At 39.1% G+C, this 21,615-nt stretch overlaps 3 protein-coding genes across 3 annotated transcripts; 1 reads left to right on the forward strand and 2 right to left on the reverse strand.

Annotated features, from left to right (window-relative positions):
- Positions 1–1,866: 1,866 nt before the first annotated feature.
- LOC146316124 (uncharacterized) lies at positions 1,867–4,798 on the forward strand. The gene is made up of 2 exons (XM_084735065.1): positions 1,867–3,450; positions 4,664–4,798. Exons 1-2 carry the CDS (start codon positions 2,002–2,004, stop codon positions 4,796–4,798), a joined length of 1,584 nt encoding a protein of 527 aa, XP_084591191.1. The 5' UTR covers positions 1,867–2,001.
- A 1,011-nt stretch (positions 4,799–5,809) lies between these two features.
- Positions 5,810–6,193, reverse strand: LOC146316125 (phosphatidylinositol N-acetylglucosaminyltransferase subunit Y-like). Its single transcript, XM_084734970.1, has one exon. The coding sequence runs from the start codon at positions 6,186–6,188 to the stop codon at positions 5,976–5,978; it is 213 nt and encodes a 70-aa protein (XP_084591096.1). The 5' UTR covers positions 6,189–6,193; the 3' UTR covers positions 5,810–5,975.
- A 208-nt stretch (positions 6,194–6,401) lies between these two features.
- On the reverse strand, positions 6,402–8,927 carry pyurf (PIGY upstream open reading frame). Its single transcript, XM_084734969.1, has 2 exons — positions 8,659–8,927; positions 6,402–6,546 (listed from the first exon to the last, which is right to left on the reverse strand). Exons 1-2 carry the CDS (start codon positions 8,859–8,861, stop codon positions 6,402–6,404), a joined length of 348 nt encoding a protein of 115 aa, XP_084591095.1. The 5' UTR covers positions 8,862–8,927.
- Positions 8,928–21,615: the final 12,688 nt, after the last annotated feature.

Here is a 21,615-nt window from a genome sequence, read left to right on the forward strand (position 1 = left end):
AAAAGCCTGTAGAGCTCCTACGAGTATTATGCAAATAGTTTATGCCTTCCTTGAAATACACTATACTAGCCTGTTGTCCTGTTGATATAGAGTGTGGTCCTTACTTCACTGAGTTTATCTTTACAGATGTAGTGCATATTCATCATGTCTGCTGCTTTGTGCCTGGGCTTGATGTTAAACCATAGAAGTGATAAACAAAAGAGTTCTGTGTTTAAAACCTCATTAGGAAGCAAGACAACAACACAGACTCTCAAGACGTCTCAAACAGTTATTAGTTGTTAGATTTGCTGATGCACACACACACTCACTCACCCAATAAGACTATAGACAAGTACAAGTCATAGAAAAAAACAACATGAAGCTGCTGAGCAAGTAAATTTAGAAGCAGATAGGACAGAAATTAAAGCACATATCTGTACAGACAGAGGACAAATGAAACTCAAGACTCAATTCACACTCTCTGACAAGGAGCACTGAATCTGTTCTGGAGGCTCATGGTGGCTTATGTTGTTCTTTTCCTTTAATTTATGTAGATTGATAACTTGATTAATCCCCTGATTGAAAAGCTATTTTGGTGAGAAAACAATGGGAGATAACTCAATAAATGACAGATGAAAGGCATTAGGGCTGCAACTGACAATTACTTTAATTATCAATCAGTGAATGTTTGGTGTTTTTGCTTAGAAAATAAATTGAAATCAATAATCAAAATATCTGCAGATGACTTTTCTGCATATTGATAAATTCTCTAATCATTGCAGCTCTAAAAGACATAATAACACTACAATCTTAATGTTAACACCTGTAGAGACACAATTAATCAGTTTATTAGGTGCACCTAGCTAAAGCTGAACGATTCATGGCTTTGTACACAGATGCAAAGATTAATTGGCAACTGTTTGAATATTTTGGGGTTTTTTTGTGTTTGTTTTATAGAGACAGGCAGGAAAGGGGGAAGAGAGAGAGAGGGTATGACATGCAGCAAAGAGCCACAGGCTATTTAAATAGCAGTCACACTTGTACATATCGTTTCTACTGTTTTTATATTTTTGTTTTTTCGTATGTTACGTATTTGTTATTGTATTTTTCGAATTTTAATGTTTTAACTTACATTTACATTTTTTTGTACTGTTTGTTGTTATGCACCAATATGTAACAGCAAATTCTTTGTAAGTATAAACCTTGGCAATAAAACAGTTTCTGTTTCTGATTTCTGTTTTCTGGCTGGTTGTGCCAGAGCTCTTGCAGAGGACTGATAACCTCAGTACATAGGGCGCATGCACATTGGCAACTATTTTGATTTTTCATTTATCAAATATGAAGATTTGTTATTTGTTTATCCCCATGGTTTTTGGACTTTTGGTCAGACAGGACAAAAACAATTTGAAGATGTCTCCCTGGGCTGAGGAATGATCATGGGCATTCGTTTCTCAGAGTTTTGACATATTGCTAATAGTATACAATTCACAGAGAAAACAATTGCCACATAAATCAATAAAAATAACCAACAGCATTACACCTAGCTAAAACCAGTACAGCCAAATAAATCAACCCTGCACTAAATTTTGACTTCCTGAAGAACACTGTTGTTTCTGTTGAAACATCATTTTGGAGGCTGTGTGGCTTTCCTGCTGTTGGATTTCACTGTGTTATAATCAGTGGTATTTTAATATACAGATGGGACAAACCAGTATCCAAACGGAACAAACAAACAACAATGGACTACTAAGTATTTCTATTAAACAAAACAATTAGTCAGAACTTCTATCAGAGTTTTGCATTTGTTTGTAAAATTACAACCCAGGGAGCTGTGTCTTTCAGTTGGAAAAGCATTGAAATGTGAGGCTGTAACCACAAAAACCACTAAATCCTGCACACTGGTCCTTCAAATTAGTGACTTATCTATACAGGTGTCAGACTAATATGAAACTATGTATGCAAAACCGCTGTGTATCTAGCTTTTGAAAATTTACCATTTTCCTCTCTCTCTTGAACAGACTCATGAGTGACTGTGAGGAGACACACTTCCTTTGGGAGTCTTGGACTTCCCCTGGGAAAAGGAAAAAAAAAAGGGGCTCCAAGAAGGACAAAAAAAGCCAAAAATGCAAAAACAATGTAACTATGAAAAAAAAGAAAAAGAAAAGCTCCAAATTCAAGGAAACGATAGAGGACAGGAAAGCAAAGAAAAAAGAAAAGAAGAAAAAGAAAGACAGATTGGCTTTGGAACTACATGACAGTTTTGTATTTACACATGCCAGTGGTGCAGAAGAAAAACCTGTTTGGAGGCCTGAAACATTGAATCCAAGCAGCTATGAAAAGTTAAAACCTCAATACCTGACTGAGGACTCCAAGAAGACGACCAAAAGAAAAAAGAAAGTGGTGTTTGATTTATCACCAGGGTACATCTATGTCAACAATCCTAAATTTGTCTCTTCATCTCCCATAAAGAGCGTCCTCCCAGAGAATGAAGCTGTGAGAGACAGTGAGAACTGTTCACAGGTCGCAGAGACAGAGCACAGCCTGGGGTCAACATACAATAATGACTCTCAATGCACCAGTGAGGATATAAACAGCCAGGACCTGTTTATTACCCAGAAGACATTCAGAGTGTCGCCCTCTGAACCTTCCAGCAGTGAAACCAGTGACAAAGCCGTTACCACAACTCCTCAAACACTGCGAGACAAGCTGCGCCCACAGATAAAAGAGCATCTAGACGGGTCCAACAAATGTTCACAAGACTCACTTTTCCATCACCATCACAGAAAGACAAATGAGCACAAGGAGCCAGTGCAAGTGGCTCTCACAGAAGAAGAGGAGGGAGAAGGGTTAAACAAAGCACATCATGACAACAAGAAGGGAAAATTGTCCTTTCAGACACAAATGGAGCCAAACACAAACCTTACCAAGAAGAGAAAAGTAAAAATAATGTCTCCTATACACATAAATTCTGGTGTGGTGAATCCTTTCCTGGCCAAGCCAATTGTTGTTAACCCCTCCCTGGATGTTGCAAAGTCAAAGACATGTTCCTGTACTTCAAGCCAACTGTCCATGACAAGCACTTCTACACAGACAGAAAACCTGTTCACAACTGAACTCTCCTCCTACCTCAGCTTCTGCCAAAAAACTCGAGCAGCTACACATTTTGGGGACTTGAAAGCATTGGACCTGAGCCTGCCGCAGAGGGCAAGAAAAGACCTCGGGATGTGTTTGTCAGTGAAGACATCAATCAAAAGTGACCTCAGCGTGCTTCCATCTTGCTCTTCAGACATGAAAAATGAAGAGGAAAACAAAGAGTCATGCGGAAGACATCCTGGCTCTGTAAGCACACAAGGTAAAGGTGAAACAACTCAGAGCCCCCAGTCAGAGTCTGAGTCCAAGTCCACAGACACGACAACCTCCGGCGAGGACATTGAGGCCCCCTGTCGCACTGGAAAGCTGGACCTGACCCAGGTGATACCACACGATACACCACACACTGTTCACTGCAGTTCACTGCATTTTTTCAAACAGATCTTTTTGTCAAATGTAGTTTAGAGAGCTTACAGGAGAAGATATGTAAATTCAATGCATTTTAAAATTGCAATTATTTAATTTCGCTTTAACTTTTATAAACCCCCATAATGTACAAAATATATCTGATCTGAAGTCCACATACAATTATGTTAAAGATTGCTATATTTAAAGTATAAGGCTGAAAACATTTATTATTTTTCTTGCTGTCAGAAAATCCCATGAAAAGATAAGATGTTTCAATACATTTTTTTCATCCTGATACTGATTTGGATACCTGAACTACTGCGAGTACCAATCTGATATAAGTGTCTTAAAACTGCAGTAGGTAGAAAGCCTAAAATTGATTGATTGGTTGAGCCTCATCTCAAGAGTGTAGTTAGATTTTGTTTTTTTCTGTCCTGAGCCCCTCCTACCAGACGAGTAACACGTGCAACAGTTTACTGAGGCAATTGTGAGTGAGTACAACAGACATCAGCTGTGTGTAATAAAGCACCGACCCTCTCATCCAGAGCTCCCCAGCTCTGAGCAGCTCCGCTCAGTCCTCCTGGCCCTCGGCTAAAGCCCCGCAATAGACATAAATTAACACAACTGAAGGTAAAGTGAAAAGTAACCAAGTGAGCCGACAAATTCTTGGGCTGAGCATGTTGCTCATTAGCTGATAATTCCATTTTATAATGACTTTTCTGACATTGATTCAGGGTCTCACTGAAGGTACATGCACACGCAGCTCCACTAGTCTCTAGATGACCTGTGGTTCAAGTCTACTGTCACATCTAGTTCTGTCTCAGACCTCTTAATTTACAGTATGCTGAAATTTTATTATGAAATTATTTTTTATTACAGTGCATGTCTCACACGTGGCAGGTCTCCTTGCAACCATGTAAAAGGAAAGCACATGTATATCCAAATAAATATATATGACTCAGTATCATCTAATAATCAGTGATTTATGTCTCAAGCACAGATCAGTGTCAGCATAACATTTGCTAAGAACAATAACTAGTAATTCACTGAACCTGTATGTGACAGGGTAGGAAGGTCTTTTCTCTTATCATTTAAACTGTTGTGCCTGTTAAACAATGTCCAAAAATGTTAAGGCTTAAGAGTTTGCCACTGTTCAGTAACAAAATGACTTTTTGTTTGACTTCAGGTCAGAGCAGTCCAGATGAGACTCAATGAGTCATTTTTCTTCAAGACAAAAGGAGAGGGACAGTCACCCAGGCCGGAGTCTCCACTGATGAAACTCGCTCAGGGCAGGGATGTGAAAAGCCGGAAGGGCTACTGAGGTCACGTGGAAGGACACTGACCTGCAGCCGGTAGCTGCCAGTCTTTACTACTTCTGCTCGATGCCCTTTAATGTCCGGAATAGTGTTTAATTTCTTGACTAAAAGAACAGGTAAAATAAAATTAAACTCATATGTGATTAGGAAAATAAAATGCACAAAAGCTATCTTCAACAACAAGAGAAAGGAAATTCTGTCCCAAATGAACTTTTGAGGAAAGTCATATAATCCTTATTGTATTACTAATGACTTCATGTATTTGTCAACTGTTTGAATTTTCAAGTTAGGTGTTCCTGTAATGTTATTAGTTTAGAGTTTTATGTGCACACAGGTGGTGTGTCAGTCCTTCAAATATCTGTTTCAGAAGCATCTTTTTGAACGTTTTCAGGAAACTACGGCATCAAATTGTAGGTCACATCTTTGTTGTTTGTTTGTATGACAGCAAAACTGTATTTATTGTGAAGGAACACAACAAGGAACAAGTGTACAACTTGTAGGATATGATGTTTTTGAGTTTAAACTGTTTTTCCAAATTTCCCAGTCAAGCCTCAGTGTTAAGCAGCAATTTCTTTTTTTATTAATTTCAACCCCACAGCAATGTACATGTATAATCTGTCACATGACACACAAATATTAGCCTTCCATTTATAAACAATGTGAACTAAATCAAAGATGCAGAATTAACACAAGAGGACTTGGAGCATCATATTGTATCAACCAGGATTTACTGTACTACTTTGACATTTACAAAACTTGTTTTGTAGCTGCTGTGACTTAAACATACTATTGTCTTTTAAGCAAGAAGATATTACACACAGCTCCACCTTAAAAACACTCTCAGAATTGACTTATTTTGACAGCATGTGTTGCAATAGATTTTTCTTGATGCATTCACTTATCTTCAGCCGACCCTGTTAAGATCTGCTTCATGTTTTACAATGTGTCTACTTCCTTGGTATCTCAATCAAAACATGTATTACAGCAGTATTTCATTGTAGTGTTGGAAGAAGACATTTTCTGCTATTAAACTCCAGTATAGCTGCAACTGTATTGTATTAATGTGGTGTCAAATCATCTAAGTTCACTTTTTATTTACCAAGAAAAGCAAGGTGCATCACTAACAGATGGTTAAACTGTGATGAAATTGGATTTTTCCTTTAAGAACACAGTCAGAGGAGCCTAGTTGTGTCTAAAGAGCTTGATCCCCATCCAGCTCCAGAGGTGGAAGAAGACATAGACGGGGATGGTCACTGGCAGCAGCAGGCTGTAGAAACACAGACTGTTGCTGCTGGTGCAGCCTTGAGGGAAGTTCTCATCCACAGCAGCAGAGTAGAACAAACCAAACAAAGACACTATTGGGACCAGCCCCACCATCATGGACAGAGAGAACATGCTTGCAGACGGGTACAACTGGACTAAATAAATATCAAGGTGATATATTACATCTACTTTTAGCCAGGTGACTACAATGCAGTCTAAATTCTCACTGTGCAGGGATACAATGTGGCATTTGAGTAGAGCTGGATCCAAAAGAACTGTCTCATTCAGTCCAACAGCCTTTCAAACTGTTTGCGCGGATCAGCTGAAGGTGTGGTGATGCCGCTTTTACTCTTGTTTTGGTGTGGTTGAGGTGTCTGTGTCTTTCTGTATGAGTCTGGCTTCCTGAGGGATCATGTTGGGGATGCCACCGATGATGGGATAGGCGATTCCAAGCTCCTCGTTGATCAGCTCATTGGTTTTAGCCTCGTACCTGAGGAGGGACAGCAGCAACATAATTCTTCCATGATGCACATGTTCTCAGAAATATTTAGATTTTTTCGGTGAACATTTACTTCATGAAAGCTGAGCCAAAAAATAATGAGCAGTATAGCAACTCAGAGCTTAAGTGATGATCTTTCCCACAACACCTGAATGTAGCAACATTTACTCCTCACTTAATGTATTTTTATAAACTGACTCAGTACAGTGTTACTGAATCAGGATTTTTGAGAAAATTCACTGATTTGGTGATTTGAAATACAGGGTTGAAAATGGGCATAATCTCAGCCCCACATGTCCATAACTTAGTTGTGTTTAAAAGAAACAATAAACACAACATGGAGACATAGCCACAGTGCAATAAATAACAGCAACAGCTTCTTTTAATTTTCTCTTAATTTTCAGCATGTCAAAAACAACTTAGGCAACAACGTTACGGCACCACCATAGTGGAAATGCATTTGAGTGCCTAAAGTTCAGCATAAATTTATTCATTCTGTGTGCAGTAATAATCAAAAAACTAATCCCAGAAATGGGCAAACAATACAGAAACTTGGAGAACTTGTTTAACCTCGGTTTGACAGTTTTTGCAGCTAAATACTGGTACAGAAACAATTTTAAATAGATTTATGAAAGCATTTATATTTATGTTTAATTCTTCTGGATTGATGTTGAAATTATATGATCCATTTGCCCCCTGGTGCCTTCTTATTCTCAAAAACTCTGTAGCAGTGCTTTCTTATGATAAATTAAACATGCTAAAGGGTCCTCTACGTCAGCCTTCCAGTGGAGAAAATGTGATGCAGTGTAACGTAGGCTGCTCCACATGCAAGAAAATGAGTTGGCCTCTATGACTTTTTATTACAGGGGTGTAGTTGTTGCACTTAATGCCACATAATAAAACAGCTCTAACCTTAACCAGGGTTTAGAACCACTAGACCATAAATGCATCATGACATTCTGCGTGCAGGTGCCACACTACATAAAGCTAACCCTAACCCTTTATTTTTTTCAGCCCTGCCCCTTAGACTGCCTAAGTCCACAACTGTTGTTTAACGTGATTGATAGTGATATGTTATGTGGGACTTTTAAGGGACTATTAAGCTCAATTTACAGAAAAGAAATATTATTCTATATGTAGTTAAGTTATTAGAGCTATTAACATTGACAGCTATTTTGATAATTGATTACTTGGTCTGAGTTATTTTTTTTAAGAGAAAATGTCTCTCATTTTGGCTCCTTAAATGTGAATATCTTCTGTTTCTTTACACCCTTTTGGCAGTAAACTGAACAAAACAAAATATTTGAGTACATCCTCTTAGGCTTTGGGAAAAACTGGTCAACTTTTCTCACCTTTTTTGTTTTTTTTTGACATTTTACAAAATAAAAAAAAAACAACAACTATTGATCAATTAATCAAGAAAACACTCAACTGAGTAACCAACTATGAAAATAATTATTATTTGCAGCCCTAATATATAGTTAAGTTTTAAGTCCATAAAATGCAAATGATCTGAAAGGAAACACAATATTCACCAGTTGAAACATGAAATAAAACAGTATTTTGAAAAACTAAAAGGACTGACAAATCAGACAGCCATCAGAACTACAGTCATTGTTGTCTGAATAAAAAGAAAAGTTTCAATTGGACAAGAGAACAGTGAAAAGTATAGTGATGTACACTAGATACAATTATAAGCATTCAAACATTTCCATCTGACACCAAGTAATAATGTAATTTAAGTAATTTGTTAACTGTAATGAATACCACTCTTTTCTATCACGTTCCGACTCATGAAATATTGCATAAGTTAAACCATATGAGCCTAAACTACATCAATGCTATACATTTCATGTTAATGTTTCAGCAATACATTTAAAACATTAGAATACATAATAACATTTACAGTGAATGTAGAAGTATTACAAATGTAACAATATTCGCAGGATTCCTGCACTTTCTTTGCACATAAACTAACGTTACTTGCACATTAAACAATTAAACAAGTTTCTCTTGTCAGCGTTTGCTGCGTCTGAAGAGTTGTAATAAAACCCCATCCATCCACCACAACAATAAAACCCCTTCAGTTTGTATGGGACTTACCTCAGAGGCTTCTTGGACAGCGGACACACCAGGATGTCCAGCAGGGAAGTGTCAAACGGCTGCTGAGCTTCGTCCTTCACATCAGAGAAGCTCCTGAGCGGCTCAAAGGCGGCTGACACTCGCTTTGTTAAAGGTGCGTTAGTCACAGAGCGGTGAACATGAACTGTTCCTGTCACCAATCGACCCAAAACATTTCGAAACATGACCAAAACTATCCAACAAGCGAGCGAAAACTGCCCGACCGGAAGCACTTGTTCAGATACTGTGTAACCAATATATGAGTCCACTTCCTGTAAACCGAAAGCGCTCATTAGTTCCACTTATAAACTATTTCAGCAATCCCCTTTAAAACATATTTGAGGCCGTTTTAATTGCTTATCTCATGAACTGTTTATGACATTATAAATTTAAGACATTAGGTATATTTGTTACAGCATTATAATCATAAATGTAAGTGGGAGAATAGTTATTTCTACATTTGTCCGCATGGTGGCAGTGTTGCGCTGTTCAGCTCAGTAAAGCAAACGATGTGTACGGTTTGACCAGAATATAAAAACAATGTTAAAACAATATGAATTGCATTAATTTGGTCAGCTAGACTACAATAGACACTGCACTGCTGCCATCCCTTGCTTTTTAAGCTGAACCTTTGAACTAAGGCAATTTAAACTTAGTGAGTAATATGGCAGAGAGCATTCTGGTCAATTTTCTATGAGCTATGAAAGAGATTCCCAGATGTCACATTAGTTGTATTAAGTAGAATAGACAAATACAGGTACATATTTGGTGAATTTCACATTAATAGATGTTTGAGCTGTAGTTTCATTTAAACTCCACAGACATCAGGAGCTTGATTTCCCAGCGGGTTATATCCATACAATAATAAATATTGTCAGTGAGCCTGTGCCAGCTCGAGCAGAATGCACTCCCCCATCCATATGGCTGAAGATATTGCTCTGAGACTTTCTTGGCAGGGCCCCAACTTGTTTTAAAACTGCTTCTAGCTGTAATATATCCCACTGCTAGCTACATGACAGACCTGCTAATATAGTTTTTTTTTCTTTTTTTTCCCCCCTCGCTGCCAGACCTTGAATACACTAGTATAGCTCTGTAGCTGTGTACCTTTTTTCATAGGGTCTGTTTACTCTTGAGAGGCATCCATCATCTCTGTCATATTCCACACAGCGCTGGGGCTGAAATCAGACTGAAAGAGGACGACATGTGTTCCAGACGAAATGTAATGCCGTGTATTGTAGCGCAGATGAAGTGACTGGCTGGTGGTTGTTGATGTTCAAGTGGAAACTGAAGTAGTAAATAAAAGTGAGAATATTACAAATATAGCAAAAAAAGTGATAGATACCCCAGACTTATAGTTACTGCAATAGAAACAGTTATCATGTCATGAAAACTTTGTTATTTTCTGCAGATCAATGTTTATTCTAACTCACAAGTTGGATCATACTTGAGACAATTGTCAGCAAAGAAAGAGCTGTTTTATGTATTCTGAGGAACATCTGGACATGACCAGCCAGCCACTGAAAGTCCTGATGCTCTGATCTAATTTAACACAACATTGCGCTTGAAGTGCTGATGAAGTTTCACAGTGGTAATGAGAGAGATATTAGGAAGGAACATTATCTAAGTAAAAAAAACTTGAATTGCATAAATCCCAGTATTAAGTCATTTGGTATGTGGTTAGACAAAGAGATGCAGAAACTTTAAAGTTTTTTTTTTTTCCTGAAGCAAAAACAACAACAATGACAAAAAACAAACAAACAACAAAAATCATTCAAAATTGTTGATAATTGTAATGAATAAATACTAAAGCATCCAGTCTTGGGAACCACATAATGTATAAATAACATGTAGGACATAGTGGATATTGCCATGTTCATGGTATATTATTCATATTATTGCTGTCAAATTTTAAGCTGCTGAGTGAGAAAAAACTGTGTCAGCCCCCCAGCTGAAATTCTGAGATATCAGGAATTCCTGACAGCTACAATGTCTCCCACTTGACAAAAGGTACTAAAGAAATGTCAGCTGTTGGCAGAATGTCTGCAAAGCCACCATAGCCCCTTTCCCACAACAGGACTACCCATTTCCTGGTGTGTCTTTCAGCTGATTACACAGGATATGTTGGGTTTCCAACAGAAGTTACCTAACACAGTGATCATGAAACAGTAAAATAAAGCCTGAAAGTACAAAAAGGGATGCAGGAGAGAAAGAAAACATCACCCACACAGATTCAGTTAGGAGCTACAAAAGTGCTAAGAGCTAAACACACAGAGACTTTTAAAAACATATTTTCCTCTGCTCTCCTGCACAAAGGAATTGACCGCAGTCATCCTGGGCACAACTTGACACAGCTTGTAACTAGTAATGTAAATGTAAATCAACAAGGCATGATTTGACTTGGCATGTCCAAAAGTGATAATGTAAAGGCAAACCACTACACATCAAAAGTAGTTAATTTAGGCTGTTTTAATGGTGTAAATACAAGGCAAAGGCTCATAATGGGCATAATAATCTAACAGGAATGAACTCCAAGCTAGAAAAATTGGAAGTCTGCATTCTATCAAAACTGAGTGCTGTATTTTTATCCAGCAATGGAGTGAAAGTTTGTAGTGATGCTTGTAGTAACTCACCAGTAAAACCGGACAGCAGATGGACAAAATTATTAAGTAACTGATGAACAGCATTTAGGAGCCAAAGAGAAAGATAGTCACAGGCACTGGTGGAGACCAAAACAGAGCTAAAATGAAAGTGAATATTAGACAAAATACAACAGGGTTACTCAACTTCAATAGCAAGTGGGCCAAATAGGAAAACCACAGGGGGGTTGTGGACCACACAGAATACTTTGTCAATTAATGGCTACAAAATGAGTCATACAGTATAATGTCAATAGATATATGCCGCCGTGCTTTCAGGAAAATCACAGCATAGTGTTGCACAATAAACACAAGAGTTAGTTGCTGTAGCTGGCAAAGTAAATAAATATTGGTCAATCCATTCACTCTGGAACTGGCAATTTTCAAAATTTTTAAACTTTATGTCTTTATGTTTAGCTTCAAGAGAGATGTTTTCTAAGCCAGCTATTAGCTTGGCTAATGTGAGTTTCTCTGTGGCCCACCAGTGCAATGTGAGGCTTGACTGAGTGATTTGCAGGGGTGGTTGTAATCCTATTGCAGCCAATCACAGCACATAGGTGCTTTAAAAATATGTAATCAATATGTAACCAATATAAATTCAAATCATATCACACACATGCCAGCTTGATTTGCAGGCAGCCACTTGCAGGCCATAGAATAATTAAAAAGGGCCCTACCTGGCCCACATGTCACTAGCTGAATAAGCCCAACATACAACTTACTGACTGATAAAAGAAAGCTAAGATTGAGTTAGAGAAGTTGGAGGAACAGACCAAACATCAGGACTTCAGCTCCCTATTCCATTGCAACTTGCACTTTCCTTCTGCAAGTCCCTTGTTCTATATAACAATTTGTAGAGATTCTTCTTAAGTGAAATGGAAATGAGGTCTATGTAGCACACAATGTGATGCTGCATTGGACAGAATTTTGCTCCACATGTTGGGTGGATGCTGACTCAAGCATGACTGTGAATCATTGCTTTGGTCTGTTGGGTTGGCATCAATGACGCATACCACAGTACAGTAACTGAGGACAGTCCTGGTTTCAAGAAATTGGTCACAGTGTCCTGACTAATATCTCAAATATATATATAAAAACTTGGCTGGGAGTCCGCTCCAAAAAGGCTTCTTCAGTGACAGCAAAGCCTCCTCAACAGGTGGCACGGACTTGGCAGGGAAGTTAGCCGGTCCCTGCCAGGGTTGTTACAACACTAATAACTTCTAAGCTTTCTGGACAGGGAAAAGGATCTCTCATAATCTCTCTGCCATCAACATGAGTGCAATACTCTGCACTTCACCAGCAGTATTGCCTTAAATTGGCTCGGTGCGTCAGACCCTCACGGATGTGAGCGCAAGGCCCCGTGTCCCAGTTTGGGAGATTGTTTATGTGTTATATTTTCCACCCATGCTGTGCTCGCTGTGTGCAGGAGATCCTCAGAGACGGTGAAGCGATGCACAATTCGCAGCAGCTTTTTTTTCATGCCTCTCTGTAGTTTCCCACTAGTGGGAGAAAGAGCTGTGCTTGGAAGGCAACAGCGCGGGCGTCGCGCTCTCAGCAGCAGTAGCGGCAACAGAGTGAAGGGCTTTTTCTTAGCCTGCATGGTGTCTTCTGATGGATCCCTCAACAAGCCCGCTACTCCCAGTGATATCTGATAGAGCTTTCACAAAGCCCACACCTCTGCTGACCTCCTCAGAGCCACTCACCTGTGCACAGATACAAGAGCTCACTGTGATGAGTTCTTCGACCGCTTCAGGCTGTGTTTCTCAGGTTTGCTCTCCTGGTTTGTATCGAGGAGATGTCAGGAACAATGACAGAATTGACAGAGCTTTCACAGTCTGGTGCTGATATTTGATGCTTCTTTTATTTTTCCTATTTTTCCCCAGGACAGAGGTTCTTCATTTTCTTTTTCAGCCAAGGACCCTGTACAAAATAGAAAATATACCGGGGACCCTTTGAACAATTTTATGTAGCTGTTTTTTAAAAACTTTTTAGTTATTTGAAAGATAAAGACAAGAGGAATATATTAGAACAATATTAGACACGTATTAAAGATATTTGCACTATATCAACACAGAATAAATAAAATAAAATGCAGATCCTGATTATTTAAAATAATATGCAATAAAATATTATATATGATAGTATATATGATAGAAACAGCCAGACCTCTCTCCACAGTGCTCAGTGCTGAAGAAATGTCTAGCTCCACACAATGATATTGTGATATAAAGGGAAAAAAACACGGTGCCTTGTTTGTATTATTGCTAAACCATTCACTGTCGTCTTGGGCAGAGCTAAGCCCAGGATGCAGCCACCAGTTTCCCTGCAAAATAGCGTCACAGGGAACTTATTTTGGTGGAAAATTTGCACATATTGCAGGCATTAAAACATCTAAATCCCTGCAAAAGGAAAGACAACAGCTGCTAGTTGGTTTACATTTGTATCACAGTGATCCAGGTGCTAATTTGCCATTTTCAGCATGTAGGTTGCTATCTTGGAGATAGTTGTTTCATCCCAGGGGCTTTGAAAATGTAGATAGCTGATGCAGCGATCACTGGTTTCAGTGACGCCATCTGCAGTATGTGTCTGGTGAGTCAGACTAGTTTAGATTTAAAAAAATATATTTGTTGAACTAGACTTTTATAAATAACCCCTTAATAACCAGGATGTGTGACACATCCCCACTTCCTCCCACTGTACAAAACTAATTGAAAATATAAGTGCAGCTATCTTACGCTGGTGACGTCCTTTGGAACCGGAGTCTTTGCGGTTGTGATTAAGTTTTGTGTTGCACTTTCAAGTTCTCGCCCACACTGCCAGCTGACTCAATCGCGAGCAGAACTCAGCTGTCAATCATGACATGAAAAACCCTTTTTTATGTCATTAAAAGTCTAATTAAAATCAAACTTATCAGAAAAAATGAACACTTGAACAAACATTAGCGTGACAAGTGCTCTGATGTTTTAGTTTGGCAAATGTCTAGCCACCAGGGGCTGAATTTGAGGAGCTCTCATACCATCTATTTCTCTATATGTCAATGTGAAAACCTCTGACGGACCCACTGACAAAGAGCAATGGACTCCTGGTGGTCCCTGAACCACCACTGCCGGCAACTGTCATGCAAAACAAACTGGATTTTGCATGTTTTATTGTGACACATTGAATCCGTCAAAGCTGTACACCTTTATTCAGGCTTCCACTGCATAATAGAATATTTTCACTCATTAGTCTAATTACCATTGACCCATATACAGAGTCTATAGTAATACCAAATTATCCCTCCCCAGTTTCCACTCTATTAACAAAGAAAAAGCCTTCATATTCACATTTTATTATCTCATATTGTTTATAGGAACTACTTAAAAGTCCATTTCATACCTGCTTCAGGGCTCAGCCAGCTGAAGTTATGTTTGCCTAACTGCAACGATAACTAAAGCTTTAAATGTTATCTCTGCTCTACACACAGAGTCAGAATTAAAAACTGTTAATGTAATGTATTCTTGAGTTCCCTATACGTGGCCCGCAGGAACTTCTTCCACAAAATGAGACTCTTTTTGTGAAATTGAATGGCGCATGAGAACTCAATGTCATTCCAGTCTTGAGTTTGAGTTCTGATGGTTTCCTCGCTGAGCGTAGGTTTTATCCAATTAGAAACAGGAGATTAAGCTTTTTTTTCCAGCCAGGAGAGCTTTCATTTCCATGTTGAAATATTGCTGATGTAGCATTTGCTGCTTAATCTGATAATCAGATCCCCAAGGAGACTTCCTTCTCTTCCCGCCTTTCTTGTCTCCCATGGACCCTTAATCCTCCTCTTGCATGCCCTTCCCTCCACTTTCTGCACCCCTTATCTTCTCTGTTTCTACTTTTATTTCCCCCTTCCACCGCCCCCCCATTTCCTCCCCTCTCTCTCTTTTCCTCCCACACATCTTCTTCCCTCTTTCAGTCAACACCCCTGCTGCCAACAAAGATAAAAAAGCTCTTGCTAATGCACCTGATTGATGGACAGGCACAGATCCAATGAAGCATTGCCCTTCAATTAGGCCTCCGTGGTCACCTGGCAACAGTGTTAACGAAGTGTACCCTTTAATTAAGTCTCAGCGGTTGCTCAGCAGAAGCGTGAGCCAATGAGGCGTGAGCAAAGGTTGACGCTGCATCATTACCACTCCCTTCAAGGCCTCGGAGTGCCTTGCTGGCTTTAATCACTCAAGTCGCCGTTTAGTGCTACGTCGTCACGCCGATGTGTGTGTGTTTATTATTGTGCACACTCACGGCTCATTGGACGTGCTAGCTTTACAATGCCTTTGATGTTATGAGAAGCTATGAGACTTGTTTATGAGGTGTTCATGGTAACTCCTCCAGACAATATAGGTGCAGGGCTTCAGCTTTTATGGCAACTCATCCATGGAAATGCTTTATCGCTTATAGAGACAAAGCATAAAGCTGTTTTGATGCCTAGGCACACTCATGCATCACTGTAATCCTTTAAGAAGGCGCTGCATTAAAGGATGGATCCCTCTTTAGTGAAGATGCATCCTCTCTATAATGGTATCTATTAAAAGAGGGGGAGGCAGCTGTTGAAAAGTGAATTAAAGAGAAGCAAGGAAGTGGCCTAAGCAAGGAGTGAGAGGAAGAGGGAGGGACAGCAGAGACGATAATGACAGAGGGAATGAGTGGGACTGAGAGAAAGAGAGTCCGTCCAGCTCTTCAGCCGGATAACGAGAGAGTAGGATGCTTCCTGGAGGTGATAATTAGTGTATCCTCAGAGGCTGTGAGGCTGCAGAGAACCACACATCTGCCCTGTAGCTGAACTACAGAGGACAGATTGCACCAGCTAGAGTTTATATTTTCTCTTTGGTCTGCAGTGTTTTCCCCCAGAGTTTTATACTTGTCAGAGTGGAAAATCTTTCGAGCATTCAGACCATCATGAGACGCTAAAATCCTCCACTGGCATTTTCTTCAGGGCTAGTGGCTTTTTAAAGCCAAGTGAGTCACACACATATTCTGTGAAATTTCAGCAGTAAAAGAGACATTCAAATAGAGCTGTGTAGAAGTCTTTTGGAACAAATCCAGGGTGTGTCTCGTGTTGATCAGTTCCCAGGTCCTGTGAAAGCAAGTCTCAAGTCAATTTAATGGCTCCTACAGACTGTGCGACATGGATCTAATAAAGTTGGGTACAACGTCAAGTTTGATGTTTGTAGACTATTTGATGATCACGGCCATTAAATTGTGGGGTTTTACCAGTTTAAAACTAGAAGTAGAAGTATCAAGTCTTTAGAGAGTCAAGTCTTAAAGGTCCAGTGTGTAAAATGTACATATATTTATTGGCAGAATATGGCAATCACTTGAAAATGAGAATAATTGTGTTTTTATTGCCTTCTAATGAGCCATTTAAATCTTCAGAGGCAGTGGGTCATCTTGCATGGAGGCTGCCATGTAGCACTGCCATGTTTCTACAATAGCCCAGAATAGACAAACCAAATGCTGGCTCTCGAATCGGCCTTTTATGTTTTGAGTGTGTTTCACATCTCCAGTAGGTTCTTCTACATTCTTGGAAGGGGAGGGTGACAGTGAGAAGGGCTCGCAATCTGTAAGCTCACCACTAGATGACACTAAATTAGAGGGAATCAACATTAGACAGTTTTATTACATGACTTTATGGACTTTTTCTGTAGGTGTGTTTAGGAAGAAATGTCAACAGTATCAGTAGTGAAGTCAGTTGCTTCTAGATGTATAGTACAAATACATTTGTTATAGAAATATTTTATTAGTTCAGAAGGTTTTTCACTTAAACAAAAATGTCTATAAAATATCAGATGAAAAAAAATCAAACATGAGTATTTGGTGTTTTTGTTGCCCCCAAGTATATAACAATAGCATTAAAATGAGTTATAGTTATTAGAAACTATGTGTGTAGTTTAATCTGTAACATGGTTGAACATATCCACCTCTTTATAATGAGATTACTGTAAATCCATTACACAGAATGCTTTGCCCCCAACACTGTCAGCACCTCGGAAATCATGAATCATAGTTAGAATCCACTTCTGTTTCATTTCCTCGTCGTAAAACGGTGACATAAAATGTGAGATGTGTGCATCTCTGTATGTGTGTGAGTGTGCATGCAAATGATGGCTTTTATGAGACAGTGGGAGAGTAAACAGCAGCATTACTGGGATTGATGTTAGCGGTGCTCAGAGAGTGCCATCTCATACATGTTTCATGATACCAAACTCCAAGTTCAGCAGAGACACAGACACTCAGGAAAATGCCTGTGCTCCTGTTTGGTGACCTGTATCTTCGAAGCTAATATAAAATTTAGTAGACGCAGGCAAATGGCTCTGTAAGGACACAGGTTGGATATGACTTAAACAATTTCTTTAGGTTCAGTTTCGATTTGATGCACTGTACAATATTTTCTGTCTTCACCTGCTTAAAAATATATTTAATCTGAAGAGTCATTTCCTCACTTGTTAGGTGGTGAGACTACAACAGAGGTGGTTGAATTAGAAATTTCATTCATTTGTTTTACTGGATGACATTTATGTAATCTTTCTATTATTAATAGATTTTTTCAGATCACATATGATGACTGTAAAGAGAACAATCAAGGGAATAATAGAGCATCAGGGCTTTACATTCTATAAAATATGTATTTACTTAATTATTTGCCTTTAGTCAGTGTCTGCTGCAGTTGAAAATAGTGAAAGCCTCAACAGAGGATACTAAAATGTTTAAAATCATCATGATAAATATTCTGATGACAGAATCAATCAGTATATTGTGGAGTCTTGTGATGGGGAAGTAATAGTTTTGAGATCAAGGCTGCAGATTGCAAATACCTTGCCTCGCCTTCCCTTTCCATGAATATATGAGAACCTACGACGGCCACAAAAGTCGCGAAAAATGGAACCTGTCTAGAGCCGGTGTTTGGTTTTTCCATTCTGGGCTACTGAAGAAACATGGTGGTTTAACATGGCAGCTTGAAAAGTCACACTTACAGCTGCAGCTGCTCCTGTTAGAGCTAATATGTGAAACAGCCCCCAGTGAATTTATTACATTTTTAAAGGTATAATCAGCAACATTTGGTGGTGGCTCTATCTGAGACTCTGCCCTCTACTCACTCACTACCACTCACTAGATATAAATAACTATTTGTTATGTAAGGACATAGTGGAGTAATGTTTGCCCAAGCAGAGAACGAAGTCACACTCTCTCTGTGTGTGTGTGTGTGTGTGTGTGTGTGTTGTAATCCCAGCTTCTCTGATGCAGGATGGCTGTGTGTCTGTGTTAGTGCATGTAAGTCCCTTTCTTACAACTAAACAGCACTGCCTAGTTTTACAGTTTCATCTGAGTAAGACCCAAAATGGTGGCTGCCTGGACACAGTATATCTTGTATTATGGCTAAATGGTTTCTAGAAACATTTTAAAAGAAAAATAGGAAATGTAGTAACATCTTGAGCTTGATCAGCACTGCCTAGTTTCACAGTTGCGACCTCTTGTGGAAGTAAATGTCTTAAACACACACCTTTAATATGTTAATATTGTGTTTATAGCTTGCTGCTCAGATTTACATTTAACTAAGAATGAGCACTTTTATATGTCAAATTTTAAAGACACGATATTTAGCTATAATTGAGTATTTTTAAATTGTGGTATTACTATGTAAAAGCACTTTCCATTAATATGCAACATTATTGTTTTTGCTAATTTCTAATCCACTATGTGTGGATGGATGATATGTTTAAGCATGCTAACCCAGCACTCATATTATAATATTCATTGTTAGCAGAGGAGAAAAGAGACAGTCACACAGGACAAGTTTTGCCATGATCATTTTTTACTGTTGGTACTTATAAATATCCGGTTTAAATACACTAATAAAATAGCTTGGACATTTTCATGACTCGATATATTAACAGCTTCCCAAAAATTGAGATACTTTAAAGATTTCAGGATCCAGAAACCTGAGCCACAAAAAGAACAGAAGGTCAACAGAAGGTTTGGTAACGGATGCTACACAGTAGCCGATAGAAGACACACATATCCAGTCCTCCACAAGTTACCACTGCTTTAGCACTGTGTTATTATTGTTACCTCATTGGGCTGCGATTGAAAAAGAAAACGTTAGAATACATAATAGCCAGATTAATAATGGATAGATTCATCCTGTTTTTGTGTTGAATTATTGATAGAGATTGTTGAAGGCTGGGGCTTTGAATAATTGGAAGATTGATTGCAAAGCAGTTATATTTAATTAAAAGCTTTGTGACAGTGTGTAACTTTTGGAGCTCTGTAAATGTAGAGCCAAATATAGGAGTAGTATATGCAAGAGTCAAATCAGCAAAAGCAAAATTTACTCATACATACAACATACATCCAGACACTTATCTCATATATCTCAGTCACTAATGCCCAGTCTATATTTATGTACTGAAATTGTTCCTCAGAATTGAGGCACAACTTAAACTCCATAAGTTAGACCCACATGCATGTCTAATATTGACTAGTTACATGTGTTTGGGTTTCCTGGGATGAACTGAATGGGGAGAAGAGAAGAATTTGCTCGTCTTTGTTTGTTCACAATTTTGTTTGCATGCTCCCTATGGTTAGCTGCAGAGTTGAGATGTGTTAAAAATGCCAGTTTACCTGCTCACAGCCCACCTAGTTGAATTATTACCTGATGAACACAAAGAGCTTTAAGGGAACGAAGCATTTATAGAACAAAACAAATAATAGGACACACACACACACACACAAACATATACACCAGTGTATTTACTGGTCCAAGGACACAGCAGCAGAATTTTAAAGGAGAATTCACTCATTTGATGCTTGTCCACTGTAAATACCATCCATCTGTTATGGATGATATAACATCCGCTTGTTCTGTTATGTTACTTATCATCTGATTCTACTTCTGCATAAATCAGTAGTGATGTCCTGTATTTACCAGTATAGCTTTTTTAGCAACCCACACAGAAGAGGCTGGACCTGAACAACAGCTGTGTAGGTGGAGAATGAACAGTATGGGTCCAATTTCAGGGGCTGCATCATGAGAGGACGTGTCCTTCGGAGGACTGAAGGCTAGTAGGCTGTACCTGTGCCTCCTCCTGAAATGAGAGGATTCATCAAAGTGTCACTGGGAGGTCTTTCCCCCAAACTGTTTATCCTCAGCATCTCATTTTGTCAGAAATCTCCGCTCTAGCACACAACTATGCATTAAAACAGATGCAATTTCCAAGTCACTAGAGTTTATGAGTTGTGATTCTTAAAGTATCTTAAAGTATCCTTGGGTGTCTTAATGGAATTTCAGAGTTGGAAAACAACCAGAAAATAGTTCAAAACTGTTGCTGACTCATCCTGCACTCAGGGGTGTATTTGCATCCAGTGAAATGCTTTCTTGCTTATGACATAGTGGAGCATGGAGGGAGAATACAAGCCTTCCCCAGCAGACTGGAATGCTTCTGGGGAACAAGCCTCACTATATAAAAGCACAACTTTATAAATTTATTCATTGGTGGGTTTTCCCACCAATGTCCTCCGGCTGCTCAGCTTCAACCCTGTTATTTCCAATTAGCAAATGGCTTTAGCTTACTTGTTGCTAAAGTAGCTTATGGTAACCTAGCTGCTATTAGTGGGCGACAAAACCAGACTCAGCAGCCTCCCAGTGAACCCAGCCAGTCACTGAGATGAACACAGCCTCCAAAACCATCAGGGAATACTGTACTGAGGTCAATCACAGAGTTTCCTGATTAAGAAAAAAGAAGCTTTACTTGCTAAAGTAAGTTAGCTAACTACTAATTTCTGCTTGGTTAACTGCGACTCAGCCCCGGGGTGCTGGGAACGAAACCCAGCAAGAAAATCAGCTTGGTGCTGCAGCCTATTCCCTGTCATCAAGAAGTCCAGGAAGAGTCAGCTAGTGTTACATGCGTAGGCTGCTAGAGCTGCAAGGTTGCAGTAAATGCCAATCAATGTCAATCAACTCCTTCTTTTTTTACAGGAAACATGTAACCAAGAAGCACTTCAGCAGCCATTTAATGGGAACTTTGAAGGGAAATTTGGTTTATGACAAGTTGGGCCTTAGCCATAGTTTTGGCCAATGTTTCTATCACACACATGCTAACATTTCACCTACTAAAGTCACTGGTGAGATCAGGGAACATGGTGACGTCGCCAAAAATAAATCTGACGGGGCAGGAAATATGACTGACCAGATGATGAGAAACATTAAAAGCAGTCTGTTGCAACCTTTGCTGTTTGGCTTTGAATGCGTTGTGTGTAAATGTCTGTCAGGGCCAGGTCC

The sequence above is a fragment of the Lutjanus erythropterus genome, chromosome 13 (assembly GCF_056507025.1).
Source record: "Lutjanus erythropterus isolate fLutEry1 chromosome 13, fLutEry1.hap2, whole genome shotgun sequence".
NCBI lineage: Eukaryota > Metazoa > Chordata > Actinopteri > Lutjaniformes > Lutjanidae > Lutjanus > Lutjanus erythropterus.

Coding starts and splice junctions, on each gene's coding strand:
- LOC146316124 (XM_084735065.1), top strand. CDS start 2,002: ATGAGTGACTGTGAGGAGACACACTTCCTTTGGGAGTCTTGGACTTCC. Junction 3,451..4,663: donor GAAAGCTGGACCTGACCCAG/GTGATACCACAC, acceptor GTTTGACTTCAG/GTCAGAGCAGTCCAGATGAG.
- LOC146316125 (XM_084734970.1), bottom strand. CDS start 6,188: ATGTTCTCTCTGTCCATGATGGTGGGGCTGGTCCCAATAGTGTCTTTG.
- pyurf (XM_084734969.1), bottom strand. CDS start 8,861: ATGTTTCGAAATGTTTTGGGTCGATTGGTGACAGGAACAGTTCATGTT. Junction 6,547..8,658: donor CTGTCCAAGAAGCCTCTGAG/GTAAGTCCCATA, acceptor GTCCCTCCTCAG/GTACGAGGCTAAAACCAATG.